At 34.6% G+C, this 17,437-nt stretch overlaps 1 protein-coding gene across 7 annotated transcripts in view; it reads left to right on the top strand.

The window, feature by feature from the left end:
* The window catches only part of MTDH (metadherin), a 54,950-nt gene that overhangs the window by 19,742 nt on the left and 17,771 nt on the right, over positions 1-17,437 (top strand). For 2 of the 7 annotated variants that reach the window (XM_067711682.1, XM_067711688.1), the window contains exons 3-8: positions 6,672-6,756; positions 7,477-7,653; positions 9,053-9,118; positions 10,670-10,906; positions 13,441-13,530; positions 15,700-15,798. In XM_067711682.1, coding sequence (XP_067567783.1) covers positions 6,672-6,756; positions 7,477-7,653; positions 9,053-9,118; positions 10,670-10,906; positions 13,441-13,530; positions 15,700-15,798 — 754 coding nt within the window. The remainder of the gene's footprint in view (positions 1-6,671; positions 6,757-7,476; positions 7,654-9,052; positions 9,119-10,669; positions 10,907-13,440; positions 13,531-15,699; positions 15,799-17,437) is intronic. The other 5 variants (XM_067711683.1, XM_067711684.1, XM_067711686.1 and 2 more) reach the window with 5 other exon arrangements.

Genomic DNA, 17,437 nt, shown 5'->3' with positions numbered 1-17,437 from the left:
ACTCCTGATACAGTCTTTTGGGTTCATTAAAATGTTTCATTATCTGGAGTGCTTTAATATCATCTGATTCTCTAGGTCTTGGACTCTTGACCTTCCAGGCTCCCTTGTGCCGCAGTCTATAGCTTTGTGATTTCTTGGGTTTCACCCAAGGAATTAGTTTTCAAGAACTTCTTTAAGGTAAACCAAGTGGTTTTTTAAATAAAAGTGGGAATATCTTACCAGAGAAGCCTCATTTCTGCCCATAGACTTTTCTGTCTAAACACCTAATGAATAGTGGAACTGAGACCAGGACTAGGACTTCTGCCTTAACGCATCATTTTTCCATGATACCTGCTTGTATAGTGGCAAGAGGGGATCAAAAGTGAAATATGGTGAATTTGTATTTTATAATGCTATGATTGAAGTGAGAATGGAAGTGGAATCTCCAAGTGGAATTAGTTTAGGCTATTGGAAATGTGAGAACCAAATCTGGGAAAGAGTTCAGGGCTAGATAAAAGAAGTTCTTAAGAAAGGTTTCTTGTAAATTTTTTAAGATTATGAGTTGATAACCATGCTGTTTATGCAGTGTTCCATAACTTATGAGCTCACACCAAACATATTTAAATAATTTAATGGCTTGGATGATGAATCAAGTATACAAATGTAATAGCTCAAAGATTTTATTTGGGGGGACAGTGAGAGTTGGGAAGACAGGGCTATATGTAATGCAGTCTAATTTTAGGTTCTTTCATTGATTAACAAAATATTAATGGAATACCTTCTATATGCAGGATATACTATTCTAAGCACAAGGAATATAATGGTTGATAAAACAGGATAAAATGATTGATAAAAGAGTCACTATTCTTATGAAGTTTAGTGGGGAAAACAACTAAAAACAAGCAAGTATAGTCTCTAAAGTCAGGTGGTGTTAAACGCTGTGAAAGAAAATAACTAACCAGGGTGAGGAGAAAGAGGTAAAGTGCTCATTGTGGGCACTTCCTTGCACCTGCATCTCTACTCCTTACTTCCATTCAAAAAAAATGTATCAGAGTAGTAGTGAGTGGAGAGATGCTGAGTCTAGTTTAAATCATACCTCCTCCCCAAAATGGGGGAAATCAGTTGCAAGCCTGTCTACTTTTTAAAAGGTTTGTAATACTTTTCATAATTAATCTCATCCTGATATTGTGTCACCAAGGTACTAAGATTAAGTAAACTGCTAGTTCAGACAGAGTAGAGAAATGGAATTCGTATGCCTCTTAGACCATTCATCCTTTGCCATTTAACCATGCCCAACTCATCTGTATGTTTGAGACAAGTGAGAAAAATAAATAGTGCCAAAATGTGGAGCAGTATAAAATTAGGGACTTGCCACATTTAGGCAGGAAGTGGATGAAATTGATCCTAAAGCAATGGTTTTCAGACTTTTTCAAGTGGCAATTGCTAAAACTTTTCAAAATAAATTTCACTGACAACTTTTAATTTTGTCAAGTACACTTTTATTTTTGTTTATTTTCTTGGCTGCACCTCCTGGCATGTGGGATCTTAGTTCCCTGACCAGAGATCGAACTCACACCCCCTGCAGTGGAAGCGCGAAGTCTTAACCACTGGACTGCCAGGGAAATCCCATCAAGTACATTTTTTTTTAATTTGTTAATTTTTTTTTCTGATGTTTTTAAAATTAATTTTTATTGGAGTATGGTTGCTTTACAATGTTGTGTTAGTTTCTGCTGTACAACGAAGTGAATCAGTTATACGTACATGTATATGTATATGTGTATGTGTACGTATACATGTACGCATCCATTCTTTTTTAGATTTTCTTCCCATTTAGGTCACCACAGATCACTGAGTAGGGTTCCCTGTGCTAAACAGTAGGTTCTCATTAGTTATCTATTTTATACAATAGTAGTGTGTATATGTGAATCCCAGTCTCCCAGTTTGTCCCACCCCCACCCCCCTTGGTAACTGTAAGTTTGTTCTCCACATCTGTGACTCTGCTTTACCAATAAGTTCATCTGTACCATTTTTCTAGATTCCACATATAAGTGATATTATACAAGTACATTTTTAAAACCACTGTCACCATTACAAAAAGAAAGGAATTTTGACACAATGGAAGAAGAACAAAAATCTCGGAAAAAAGATTTTGCTGTGAGTTAATGAAAAACCTTATACACCAGCCACTAGTCAGCAGACCAGAGCACTCTAGTATCCATTTCTAACCTTTAGAAAATACTCAGCATTCCTCTTTTTCATGCTCTGTTTACTTTATCACTCCTGACATTACCAGCAGAGACTTTAGATGATTACAGAGCTGTAAGTATTAGAGAGGTCAGTTCCCCCAAATTTTAAGGACTAGTACTTTCCAGATTAGAGCATTAATAAATTGAATAAGGATTATATTCAGAACCTGGCAATTTACCTTGTGTGTAAATGGCTAATTGCAAAATAAAGTATCATTTAACTAAAAATTTGTACAGTATTCCTCTTCTGATAGTTTTGTTGCAATGCAAATATTAGATTATACTCCCTAAGTTAATCTTTTCAGCATTAATTGGGCACTGTTCTGCCTTTCTTTATACTTTGCAGTTCTTTAAAATAGCAGTATCTGTTAAGAGAGCAGTTAGCCATTTGAATAGATCTGCTTTTGTTGTCAAGGTATACCTTTTGCCACTCTAATACATGATAACACTTATTTGGGTATTGTCTAATATTACGGAGTGTTCGTTTATGTTAAGATTAAAAGATGAGCTTGATTATGGAAGTTATTTTTGTGTGTTTTCTTTGATAACCAGTTCATTTTTTTTTATATTTAAGTTCTGTGAATTTGAGAGCAAATTACTCATAGTCTTAGAACTACTTTAGCATGTGCTTTAAAGACTGTACTCTCCAAATTGGAATATATAAGAAGATCCATTGGGATGAAGGAAGAAAATATTAGGTTTTCTGTTTATACTATTTTTTATCAAAATATTAAGCTTTACTCATGTTTTATATATAGTCATTGGCATTCTTATTTAGGATGTTAAAAGGTATTAATTAATTAATTGGGGAGAGGAAGATGACAGAGATAAAGCAAATGGGGTGGAACTTGAGCTGGGTTAAGAAAAAATAATGCACATCATTTTAGGCATTGGACATCAGTAGAGGGAGGGAGGGGGTACACGGTAAAGGGTACAAGGAAAGTCACCCTAAGCACCCAGGCTACCGTACTTTATTTTGAGAGAAAATTCATGGTCAGTAACGTTTGGGCAAAGACAAGAATATTTAGAGATGACAGTCGTGTTGGAACCAAATGATTGTATATGTGAATAAAAGAATATACAGTTGAGATTAATTTGTGGAAGACCTGTATCATATGAGGAAGTTATTAGACTTTATAGATGGTAGAAAATGGTAGGGAGTTTTTAAATGGGAATGTAAATTAATTGGACTGGTATAGATATGTTGGGAGATGAGCAATGGGAGGGAAGCCCTTGAAGATAAGAATTTCTCCTAATGTCTCATTTACATGTCTGTTTCTCCTATTAGATTAGTATAGTACACTTTCCATAAGTAGAAAGTTTTATTTAGTTCTGTATACTGAGTTCCTAAAACAATGTCTGACACATAGTAGGTATTTAATAAATCTTGATTGTATGAAGACCATTCAGGAGAGGCTAGTTTAATAATCCACCCAGCTCCATAGTGAAGCCTGACAACAATGGGGGGAAGGACTATGGGTAACAGGAAGGCAGAACTTACGTTCTCAGTTTTCCTTCAACTGTTAGCTGTAATGGAGCTGATCAGAAGTAAGACATTCACCTCAGTAGGATGGCTGGGTCAATTAGTAGTGTGTATACATATTTACTTTATAGCTTTTTTTTTTTTTTTTTTTGCGGTACACAGGCCTCTCACTGTTGTGGACTCTCCCGTTGCGGAGCACAGGCTCCGGACGCGCAGGCTCAGCGGCCATGGCTCACGGGCCCAGCCGCTCCGCGGCATGTGGGATCTTCCCGGACTGGGGCACGAACCCACATCCCCTGCATCGGCAGGCAGACTCTCAACCACTAAACCACCAGGGAAGCCCACTTTAAAGCTTTTAATAGTATATTATGTTACGAAGTCTCATCTGAGTGAGAGGTTACTTTTAAAGTGAGGTTACTTTTAAAAGTAATAGTATAAAATCAAACAAGATGGAAGCCTAAATCAAGATAATTTCCCTTACTTTTCTGCAGATTTTAGTTTAATGACAAATCACAGTATATTTCAGTGTGAATGTAATTCCTGTCCTTTTTCCATAGCTTCCCTCTTTTAAAAAAAAAAAAAGCTGATTTATGCATGTGGCTTTGTAGTCAGCAGTCTGCTTTCACATCTTATTTAATCCTTAAAAGAACCTTATGTGAAGTTAGTAGGAGTTTTTGTCCCATATGACAGTTGGGGAAAAGGATTTAGAGTGATTCAACCCTAAATCACATAGCTAATACATGATTGAATTTATATTTGGCATTATATGTAGAGAGTCAGAAAGGAAAGTATTTGTGAGGCAAGGCTCTGGAGTCAGAACTGGATTTTAGTCTTGGTTTCAACACTTAACCCTATGTCTTAGGCAAGTTATATAATCTCTTTATGGCCTCAGGTTTCCTTATCTGTAAGGCGGGGGGTACTTACTTTAGTTTCTATAGGTGTGACTGTCCAATATAGTAGCTGTTTGCCACGTGTGGCTATTTAGCATTCTTTTTCGTACTGTCTTATTAATAGTTTTAATATTGATTACATTTTGAAATGATAGTATTTTGGATGCGTTGGGGGAAATATAAAAATTAATGTTACATATTTTAACTTTTTAATATCTGCTAGAAAAATTTTAATTACATACGTGGCTTGGGTTATATTTCTGTTGGACAGTACTACTCTAGACCAGGGGTTGGCAAACTCTGACCCCCAAATTCAGCCAGATTCCTATTTTTAGAAATGCAGTTTTACTGGAACACAGTCACACCCATTTAATTATATATGGTATATGACTACTTTAATGTTACAGCAGCAGAATTATTTGGTTGCTACATATAGAACCATACGGCCTGCAAAGCCTAAAATATTTACTGTTTTATCCTTTATAGAAAAAGTTTGCTGGGAATTCCCTGGCGGTTCAGTAGTTAGGACTCTGCGCTTTCCCTGCCAAGGATGTGGGTTCAATCCCTGGTTGGGGAACTGAGATTCCCACAAGCCACATGGCCAAAAAAAAAGAAAGAAAAAGAAAAAGGTTGCTGACCCTTGCTCTAGATTGTAACTGATAGATGCTCAGTGTGTTACATCTTTACTTAAGAGTGGATATGAGATACAGAAAGTAGATTAGTGGTGGGTGCCAGTGGGGAAAAGGTAGTAGGGAGTGACTGCTAATGGGTCCCAGGTTTCTTTTTAGGGATGATGAAAATGTTCTGGAATTAGATACCAGTGATAGTTGTGCAACTTCGAAGATACTGAAAACCGCTGAACTACACTGAAAAAGATATCTCAATTTTTTTTAAGTGGATATGAGCCTGGTTTGGTAGAAGTAATAAACCAGTACCTTAAACATGATACATGTTAATGATAATGAGAACATGCAAAGAAACAGATGCATATCAACTATGGGGAACGTAAGAAAACATTTTAATAGTTTTTATGTATTCCCATGCCACTTGAGAATATTTGCAAGTAGTTTCTTGATAAGAAGCAATTAGCTATCATTTATTGCTTACTCAAACTGTCAGTTACTGCTTACCCTATTTCTTTTTAGTTGTAAACTTAACTTTAAGATAATGCACAATAATACATACATAGCCAGTCTCGGTAAATAGTCACAATAATACATACATAGCCAATCTCGGTAAATAGTTAAATGAGTGAATACGAAGTATAAATAAAATCTATATTTTTAAATATTAGTTCTCTTCTGGAAACACTTATCTAAATATAGAAATCATGGCTTCATGAAGTTTTTAGTAACCTTTTGAGAGGAGAAAATATTAGCAAAGGGAATTGGAAAGCCATTCCAAAAATGTCCATATCTTGTGTATGTGTAGGTGTTTTTTCTTTAATGAATTACTACACATCTACCATATACAAATCTTAGGTATTTTCACACTGCTTGGAAACTGACAAAATATTACCTATTTTGTACAGTTGACTCATTAATTTGTTATACGAAGAGTATGCCAACAATCTGCTTTACGAAATCAAGAAACCAATAATCAAGTACATCATTTTCCTTCTGACCACTAGCAATAGGTTTTTGTTTTATTGCTCTGAAAACATCATGTTATAGTACCCTATTTATGATGTAAGTTAGGATAGCATGATGTCTAAGGGCACAGACTTTGGAGCCAGATAGACCTATTTCCTAATTTATTAACTTAATGCAACCCAGACAGCCTATTTAATATTTAACATCTCTAAGTCTTTGTTTCCTAATCTCTAAAATGGGAATAATACCTTTCTAGTGAGCTTTTTTTAAGGAATAAAGAATTGAATGTAACGTACTTATATAGTAACCACTGAATAAATGGTAACCTCATACTATTATTGCCATTTAATATGTTAAGTTTTTTAATCAAACATTAAATTTTTTTGGTTGTCAGCATCATACATTTTATTATGTATTTTACTGACTCCTACCTTTTCAAAAACATAATGAAATATTAAGTAACATTCTATTTTACTTTCAGTCAAAGAAAAATAAGAAGAAATCAAAGTCAGATGCTAAAGCAGTGCAAAACAGTTCACGCCATGATGGAAAGGAAGTTGATGAAGGTACTTGAGCAAGTGAAAGGACTGTAGAAAAATTTTTAATCCTTTTTTACCAAGGTGCATTACATAAAAGCTGCATTTGTTTCGCTTAATCTTTTATCTGGCTCTTCTTTTTAATAACTATAGATTTTAATGTACACATCTGTGACATTGTTAGGAGACACGTTTTTCCCCTAAATTATTTAAGTATCTAACAATGCTTTCCTTGAAGGGAACTGCCTTGAAATTTAAGGTCTAGCCCAATATCTTGAGCAATTTAAAAGCCGTTCATTTTGTCTTTGTTTCCTAGAAACGTGGTTTGGTTTTTTTCCCATTGTTCTTAAATATACCATCCCTAGAAGGCTGGGTGCGAAATTCTTAAGTAAGCCATTTATTGTCCTCACCTAATAAACCCATTTATTAGTACGTATATATAACAGTCCTCTACTAGTACTATCCAGCAAGATAAAAAATATGCACGATAACTTACATCAATTTTTTCTAAACCATAGATGACAGATCTGATAAAAATTACCAGAATAAATAATGGCAGTTAGCTGCCTAGAACAGCGAGATTAGAATAAATTCATAGGATAAATTAGTATAATCAGCACTCTTGGTTTTTAGTTTAATATCTAAATTTATCATGATACTTCAGATGCCCCACCATGTTTTCCCCCCAAAACTACAACTTTTTTGTCTTCCCCTTACTGAATAACGTTTTTTTTTCTGGGGCTATGTCAGGAGCCTGGGAAACTAAAATTAGTCACAGAGAGAAACGACAGCAGCGTAAACGTGATAAGGTGCAGTCTGATTCTGGTTCATTGGATTCAACTATCCCTGGGATAGAAAATACCATCACAGTTACCACCGAGCAAGTTACAACTGCATCATTTCCTGTTGGTTCCAAGAAGAATAAAGGTATATTAGTGGAACATAAGAGTGATACATCAAATCCAACTCCTTTTAATCAGATGTACAAAATATCATTACGTCAAAATCTGGCTATTTTAAACTGCTTACATCATTGTGCTGATATACCCTTCTTCGTGAGAGTACTGTGGACCACGTATTGGTTTACCTGATACCAGCAGTGTTACTTGTCACATACTGCCTAATGAATGGCCTGTTAAATTAAAATTGCCTTTCTGCCTTGTCACATGAGAGAATGATTGCTGCTTTTTTCTCACGTGTATTGCTTTGCCCCAACTCCCTAACATCTCCATTTCTTATAGTGGACATTCATTAAATGAAATGACTTGTCACCATTCTTTTCATTCCAAGATGAAACAAGCATGTTCTGGATAATACAGGTTCTATCTGGATTTCTTAGCACCCCAACTTTTTGAGAATGCTGTAGGTGTTTGATAAAGCTAGACTGGAACTGCAAACATTATTGAGCTAATGTTCTTCCCAAGTATTTCACATGTTCAAACTATCCAATACTGATGGCTTCTTGATAGTTCTTACATTGCCATCACTTTTACCCTGGAGACATCAGTCTACAGAGTGATGCTGTTCATCTTGCTTCAGGCATTGACTTTTCTTCCTTCACCTTTTCATTAATTGCCAGCACCTCCCACTTGTCTCCAAACCTCTGTCTTAGCCTTGGTGTCTTTTACTTTTTTGCTTGATGATTTGGTGGAATTTATTGCTGTGGTACAGCAGTGACTTCTGCTTATCCATTTTCACTGTCACATATTAGCCATGCTGTAGTGTTTCTGTTGGTGACTCCTTTTCACTGTCTTGTGCATGCCTTCCTTGCTAGCACAATCCTATGTCATGCTGGGTTTTTGATACCTTGTGATCATTATGCTTTTCAGTGTCAGAGAAATAGTATCTTTGTTATAACATGTAGTCTTACCGCTTGCCATATTTCCTAAGTCCTGCTCCAAATATTGGCAAAATTCTTCTAAGTTGATGTGTTTGCTTCCAGGATTGTTGAAAAGGCACCTAGCTGGTATTGCTGAGAGGTGGCAAAGTTGAATCCAATTACAGAGCCCAGTTCTTCAATTCCTACTTTAAAGAATCTTGATAACCATTATAGAACAGGAGACTCTATATATACTTGGGCAATTTTCCAGGTCCTTTTTTGGCATTTTAGTTGACTAAGAATATGATAACTAGAGAGCTCAAATCCTTAAGGACATGTGAAATATGCTGTGAGTAAAAAGTGGCTCTTTTCTAGTGTAAGACTTTAGTACTTAAAGGAGCAATTTATGATAAATAATTAGTAAAAATTAATTTGTATGTTACTCCTAACTTAATGTGCATAGTGGCCTATTTAGTATTAAATAAATTTTATTTCTATTTCAACCAGGTGATTCTCATCTAAATGTTCAAGTTAGCAACTTTAAGTCTGGAAAAGGAGATTCTACACTTCAGGGTGAGAGAAATTACATGTAACTTAAATTGAAGGCCCATCAAGATAGAAACTTATATGTATGTCTCTTTCCTCACATGAATGACACAGAAAGAAAAAAAAAGGCTTAGAAATGATTTTAATTACTAAAGTAACATAATCACAGTTCAGAGGTTTTAGAAAATAGATAAACAGAAAAATCACTCCCACTTCTAACAGTCTTTGGTATATTCTAGTTGTTTCTCCCTCTCCCCTATATGTAAAAACATTCTTTAATAGTTATGCAATTAATAGTTAATAATTTATATGCAATTTTGATTCTTGCTTGCATTGTTTAAGCTAATAGAGAAAAAGATTTTTTTTTTTCCGGACTTGGGTTTGATATAGGCATATATGGGATAAAAGACTTTACCCCTGAAATTAGATAAGAAGCCTTAATACCTATAATCTTCTAAACTGCTTCCTGAACAGTATCACATATTTCATAATAAATGGACTATAGTATAGAGTTATGCAGTACTTCACAAATAGAAAATATATTTTATTTACTAGTTTATGATAAAGATTGAATTAAGTAGAGAATGATACACCTTTCCTAAAAACTAAAGTGTAGTAAAACGTAAATTCACAAATGAAGAAGCACCTTCTCGTTTCAGGCTTGTTCTTAACACTGTCAGCTTCCTTCATTCTCATGGTTCTCAATCCTGGCTACACATTACAGCCATCTAGGAAGCTTAGAGAACCACACACGTATATAAAAAGAAACATGTACTTACATACACACACCTATGTGTATTTGTGTGTGTGTGTATATATATACACCACACAGATAATACATACACATGTGTACATATACCTGCATATAAATGTATACACACAAACATAATGATGTCTGGACTCTATCCCTAGAGATTCTGATTTTGATTGGTTTGGGCTGAGGCTCCAGTGTCTACTTTTAAGAAATTTTTCATTTCTTTCAAGGCTTTTTTTTTTTTTTTTTCACGGGCCTAGCCGCTCAGCGGCATGTGGGATCTTCCCGGACCAGGGCACGAACCCGTGTCCCCTACATCAGCAGGCAGACTCTCAACCACTGCACCACCAGGGAAGCCCAAGAAATTTTTCATTTGATTTTAATGTGCAGCCAGGTTTTAGAATCACTGCCTTATACTATATATATGTATGTGTATGTGTATATATATATATATATATTTTTAAGGAAAGCGCATGTAACTAAGAAGAAGTCTTTATGTTCTTAGTGGGTGAGTATTCTGAGTATACCAGAATATGTGTTTTCTTCTTTGCTCTGTTTTACTTCTTTTGAGCAAGTCAGTCTGCTTTTGAAAACATAATTAGTATATATATTAAGTTCAAACATACTCGTAGTTTTTAAATTAGCAGTCATCCATGGTGGTCATGTCACTTTTTAAATTCTTCATTTTATCTTTAAAGCTTGAGCTATTTAGAGGATAAATAAAAATATAAATATAAATCAAGCAATTATAGAAACTTGAAAATATCCCAGTTTTAACAGGGAGTCATGTATCCATTTTTAATCTTTATTTTCTTTTCTTTAAGTTTCTTCAGGATTGAATGAAAACCTCACTGTAAATGGAGGAGGCTGGAATGAAAAGTCTGTAAAACTCTCCTCACAGATCAGTGCAGGTGAGGAGAAGTGGAACTCTGTTTCACCTCCTTCTGCAGGCAAGAGGAAAACTGAACCATCTGCTTGGGGTCAAGACGGTGGAGATGCTAATGCAAATGGAAAAGACTGGGGAAGGAGTTGGAGTGACCGATCAATATTTTCTGGCATTGGTAAGAACTGTTAGAAAATTTTAAGTTTGTTTAAAATGCCTATCTGGTACATTTAAAATTTTCCAAGAATGAAAAACAGATCCATTAGTAGAAAAATTAGTCATGCTATACAGAAAGAATATAGATTAACTCATCTCACATCCTTCACATGGAGCAAAATGGGAACTAAATAAGTGAATAATAGCATTTATTATTTACTCTTTATTTAATTATTTCACTTGCTTTTATCACATTTGATTATCAGTTTAGCTAACTGATATAATTGTGTATTTTTAGTGATGTAATAAGAGTAATGTGTAAGCAGACTTTTTGACTGATTTCAACAGTTCTACTATTGAGTTTAAATAAAAGTAGTAAATGGAGATACAGTTTATAGCGTCAATTTATATACTATTTTACAGTCTACAAAATGCCTATTTGTAATTAATTTTTCCCCTGGATTCTAAAGATAAAGACTAGTAGTGAGAAGCTTATTTCTGTTGAGAGCCATCGAGTTAAAAGCAACTTAATTTCAGGTGTGTTTGTGTGTGCATGTGTTATAGAAAAGAAATCCATATTTAATATGGAAAACTGCAAAAAGAGAAGGAAAAACCCACTGTTATACATTACCCAGTGACAACCATATATTTCCTTATGGTCCTTTTTTTTTTTTTCTTGTGTACAATTCTGTGGGTTTCATTTTGGTTTTTTTACACAATCCAAATCATACATGCATTTTTGTGTTCCTCCTCCCTCACTTAATATTGTGCCTCAAACATTTTCTTTACTTTCTGTATTTTATTTAATGACCATGTGATACATTGTGTAAACATAGCATAAACTATTTCACTATTCCCGTATTATCGGAGAAATAACTTCTTTTTTTAAAGAAATGTAAATGACGTTGCATTGAATATATTTGTTTGGGGGTTATTTCTTTAGGATAGATTCTTGGAAGTGATATTATTGGATTAAAGGAAATATGAATGTTTACTCTACGACATGTTGTCAAAGTATTTTCTAGGAGAATTCTAATTTATCCTGTCAGCATCAGTATGAGTGCCATTTATCATATGCTTACCAAGGTTGAGTATTCTTATTTTTTTAATCTTTTCTAATTTGATAAGGAAAAAATACATAAATTGTTTTGGTTAACTTTTTAAAATCACTAATGAGGTTGAGTGTTTTTCACAACTTTGTTGATCATTTCTGTTTCTTTTGTAAATTGTCTGTTCATGTTCTTTGCCCATTTGTGTAATGGCCTCTGTTTTTTGTGCTTTAAGTTGTAATTCCTTGTGCATTAAACATATAATCCTTTCTGTTGTGCTTGTTGCAGATATGTTTTGCTTGGTTTATTTTAGTTTGGGGGAGCAATAGACATTACAGAGTTTTTAGTGTTTAAGTAGAAAGAACTGTTTCTTTGCATGTTACTTGCTTTTCCCATCACTTGTAAGCTTAGAAAAACTCATGTTGACTAACATCCCTAAGAAGCAGACTCTATATCATTTGCTAATATTGTTCTTCAGCTTGTCCTCCCCTCTTCCCCTGCAATGTCCAGAAATTGTGTAGAAATATCAAGATTTGTTTGGAAGAAGAGACAATCCCTAAATTCCTAGCCTCGTTTTCAGCAGTAATAAAAGCATAAATTTCTATGCTAATAAAGCATCCTTTCACACTTAATAAAAGAAATGGTCAAATTTTATCAAGTAATCTTAAGAACAATGACCTTTTGAGATATTTGCAATTTACTTACAAAACCTATGTAGCATTTTCATAATTAGTACATAAATTAGTTGGTAGTACTTGCTTAATGTTGCTGTAGACAAACTTAAGCAGCAGATTAGAGTTCCTGCTTAGATGGACTAGGACCTTTATTGAAATTGAAAGGGAACTATATTAAATGAGGTTTGCAGTGAGTTGCTGAGAAGAGACAGATGTGACTTGTCTCATGGATGTATATATGTTCCTTAAAATACTCATACGTAAGTAGGCAATTGCTTTAAAATGTTGAGAAGATATCATGGTGTAGTGGAATGAGCTTGTTCCTAGTTCAGACAGACCTATTTGGGATGAATCCCTATTTTTCCACATACAAGCTTTTATGGATATTAGGCTAGTTATTTAACCTGTGTGAATCCCATATTCAAGTAGTTGTAAGGATTGGCTATAATGAGTGTGAAGTACCAAGTTTCAGTGCCTCATCCAAACTAGTAGCTTAATTGTGGTAGATGATCGTGTAGCTTGCTGTAGCAGAGAAAGAACATGGGCTTGGAAAGTAGGTTTAAGTTCCAGTCATGGCTCGGGTGTTTTCTGTCAGCAGGTCACTTAACTGCTCTGAAACTTTGCCTAGCAGGGCTGCCCTAAGGATTAGAAGTAGTTGGTGTAAAGAGCCCAGTACATAATAGACATTCAATAAATGGTAGCTATTGCCATATTAGGTGGTTCTGATTTCTAAGGGTATCTTTAAATATTATTATCATAGTTATAAATCTGTACGTATCTTTCAAGTTTCATTGCAAATTGAAGGTTCCAAGTGACGTTCTTTATTTTAACAGCTGCTTGGTCTAGTGTGGATAGGGGAATGAATACCTCTGAACAGAATTCTGCTTCTTTTGCATCTCTCACACTTAACTCTGCTGTTTCTGGTATGTGAAAACAGTCTTTCATTTAGTTAACAAAAAAATTTTCTGTTTAATTTTAGCACTTGCTATTTGAAAAAAATAATCAGAGTCAAGTACTGCTATCCACATAAATTATAGATATACAGTATAAAGTAGCAGAGGCCTTAATAAAGAAAGACCTAAATTCTTACCTGCAGGTGGCTTAGTTCCTTTCTGTGGTGGAGATCAGAAGATTTTGTGGCCTAACTTAACTGAAAGTGTGTTGGCACACAGACGAATGCAAATAGAAGGCCTTCCCTTCAAGGTCATGACACTCTTCTGTTACTAGTTTACCCCTACCATAATTCTACTTGCAGTTTGGCATTTTATTTCTATCTGCCCTTATTCATCATGAGTTTATAGCTTTCGGGTTATGTGGACCCTCTGAGTATCTGTTGAGTTAGAAAATTCATTATTACTACTAAACTACTATAATTCAGCATTACTTACATGGATATGCCTTTTATTAATAATATAGATGCTATATATACTTAACAAATACTACATAAACATGGGACACATTTAGTTTTGTAATGTTTAGTTCACGTTAGAATTCATGGACCCAGTACTAATCTTGTAGTTCCACAGTGTCTGGAGTCACCTAGTCTAGAATAGAGGTCAGCAAACTTCTTCTGTAAAGGGCCCAATAGCAAATATTTTAGGCTTTGTGGGCCATACCGTCTTCTGTTGCAACTACTTAATTCTGCCATTGTAGCAGTAAAGCAGCTAGAGGCAATACATAAACCAAATGAGTGTGTCTGGTTCTGAAATATTGTTCTTTTGATTTTTTTTTCAACCATTTAAAAATATAAAAACTGTTCTTGGTTCATGGGCCATACAAAAAAGGGATGGTTAGATCTGGCCTATGAGTTGTAGTTTGCCAACCTTTGGTCTCATAGGCTACATTTTAGTTCCAGAGGTACAAGTTAATTTCTTCCTTCATTTGGTGACTTTGTACAACACAGATGCTATTCTATTCATATATTCAGAGAAAGCTGCTAAAGAAATAGCAACAATGTTACTGTAGTCTTTCTAAGCAGCTAATGTGCTATTTATATATGAATTTTATAGGGTTACTCCATTTGTCAAAATTTATATTTAAAATATATAACTGTTTTGAGTATATTCCAAGCATATCAGTGGAAGGCTAGTAAGATCATCTATAACCAAGTGAAAATTTATAAGTGAGTAAGGACTTTTGTGAGGGGAAGTGTCTTTTATACTAACAGGTATTCTTCTTAACCCTTTATCAGTGGCTCTGAATGCAAAGTGAATATCACAGTCACCTAAGAAGGACTCCAAAACATGTGCAAATTCTGATTCAGAAGGTCTGGGGTATATAAATCCCTGATGGAAAACCACTGCTTTACATTTCTATTCTAAAACGAATTTATGGCTATAGAGCCAAGGATTTTTGACCTGGCATCCTTTAATTTATATGCAAAACTTTGTGTAAGTCCTGGACAGTAGTCCAACCACAGCTTTCATCATATTGCTAAAGGACTGTGTGACCCCACTCACCCCACCTATTCCCCACCTCCTAAAAAAGTAAAAACAGAAAAAATTTAGAAGATAATATTCTCTTGCTTTTAAGTGCACTTGAACTTACCTTGGTCTCTAAACCACCAGCACAACTGTCTTATTCTCTTTGGCTTCTTTCTGCCTTACCTCTCTAGATAGTCATCCATTTCTTTTATTTTTTCTTAGGCAGAAGGTTCTAGCAAGCTCAGACATTTTCTAGTTGTGTCCTTCAGGGTTCTAAGGATAGAGGCATACCCTGAAATTTCCAGTATTTCTTTTATGCTTTATTATTTTTCATGAAGAAGAAAAATAAAACAATTTTTCTTTGACTTCTTGAAATTTGTAGATACCTAGTTTGAAGTATATATTATAAAGGACAAAATCTAAGGGATTGGTACTAGGGAAAAAATATATTTCTGATCAGTGAATTCAATCCAGTGATTATCGTGCTTAATCTAAAGTTACCCTCAATTCTGCTTTTCTTTATCTTAACTCTTTTTCTGATGTCTGCAGTTTTCCTTTTAGGAGAAATAAAAAATAATTAAGTCTTCGTGTGCAAAGTATAGAACTATTGTTATGAAACATCATTAGAAAATTCCATTTTTAATTTTATTGCATTCGTTTTCATTTAAGGGTCTACTGCTGAGCCAGTTTCTCAGTCTACCACTTCTGATTATCAGTGGGATGTTAGCCGTAATCAACCATATATCGATGATGAATGGTCTGGGTTAAGTATGTCCTTTTAAAAATTATCAGTTTATTTTTGTTTTTGTTTTCAGAATTTTCTTTCTAACACCCTAATTCATGCTTTATGTTTTAATTTTAATCCTAATTTTTCACCTTTTAGGTCATAGTAATATAGTTTAATACCAAATGTATACTACTTGTAAACTGACTATTGAGTACCTGTAGAATTAAAACTAAATTCACTTTTCATGATTGAGGCAATATTTAAACATGAAGTTTTCTTATAATTGCTCTGTAGTTTGTCTAGTTTTTAAATTGTTTTAAATGAATGTTCTATTTCTTTTCCTAGTTTTAATATAATAGAGTAAATAGAATATACAGGAATGGCTTTGAATTCATGAGGTATGCACGTTTTTATATTGGTAGAAAACCATTTTCTTAGTCTCATTTCCAGTAGAAGCATAGGAAAGTTAAAGGCAAGAGTCACAAAAAAAGAGGAAGGGAAAAGGAAGAATATGGTTTTTATGTTCAGAAAGTTCATACCATCTTCATTTAAAAAAAAAAAAAAATTTTCTTTTTCCCCACAACCTTAAATGTTAGAATTTAAAACCCTCTGGAAACAGGACTTTCCTTATCCTCAGTACCTAGTGCAGTTTTTTATACACAGGTGTTCAATAGTACTAATGATAATAAAATCAAACACCTGACTGTGCCAGGCAGTGATCTAGATGGTTTAAGTCTTATGCATATTATTAGCTTGTTTAGTACAATTCTGTGAGGTAGGTATTTTTTTTCCCCACACTTTCCAGTTGAAGAAACTGAGGTAAAGAAAAGTTATCTAATTTTCCCCAGCCACACAGTTAAGTGGAAGAGCTAGTATCAAACTTTGGTAGTCTGGCCCCCAGAGTTCATGTTCTTAACCACTGCATGGTACAACCTCGATGATGATTGTAATCATGAAGGTATGCTTGCAACACAATCCAAAGATTAGTCTTAGACTAGTCTCTGTTAGATTCGTTGAAGCACAGTTGAGGGAGGTGAGGTTGGAAAGGTATATTAGGAAGGACCATATTGTGAAAAGCCTTGAATTGCTGGCTAAGTATTAGGGAGCCAAGGGTCAGAGTACTAGTTTAGAAGGTAGATCCTAGTTCTAGTCCTGACTTTAAAACATAGTACCTCATATGTCTTGGACTTTGTCACTTATCTTGGAATCTAGATTAATTGACCTGTGAAACAGAGCAAATAATCTTTCATATCTACTTCCATAGAGTGTTATGAGGTTTTAATGAGGGAGTGAACATGAAAGCTCTTTGAAAATTATAAAGTATCAGATAAATACAAAGTATTACAAGGATGTGAAGCACTGTTTTGTGGGGGGCGGGGGAGGAAACAGTCTGTACTTCGGGAAGAATGATCTGCTATATGCAAAATAGAATTGAGGAGTGATTGTAAGAAAATAGCACTGAGTTGTCTTGGGCAGCTGTGGGTTGAAGCTGAGGAAAATGGAGCAAACAGGGCTCTAGGCTTCCCTGCTTGGAAAGAATAGCTCTACTTTTATCTTTTTATTCTTGTGATAATGAAAAACACAATTGGCTGATAAATAAGAGACTGAAATAAACATATCCATGGGACTCTGTACTTAAGTAATAAGTATCAGACCGCCTTTTTTGTTTGTTATGCTGTA

The sequence above is a fragment of the Pseudorca crassidens genome, chromosome 17 (assembly GCF_039906515.1).
Source record: "Pseudorca crassidens isolate mPseCra1 chromosome 17, mPseCra1.hap1, whole genome shotgun sequence".
Taxonomy (NCBI): Eukaryota; Metazoa; Chordata; class Mammalia; order Artiodactyla; family Delphinidae; genus Pseudorca; species Pseudorca crassidens.
The sequence above is the reverse complement of the archived record's forward strand: the minus strand, read 5'-3'. Positions and strand labels throughout refer to the sequence as shown.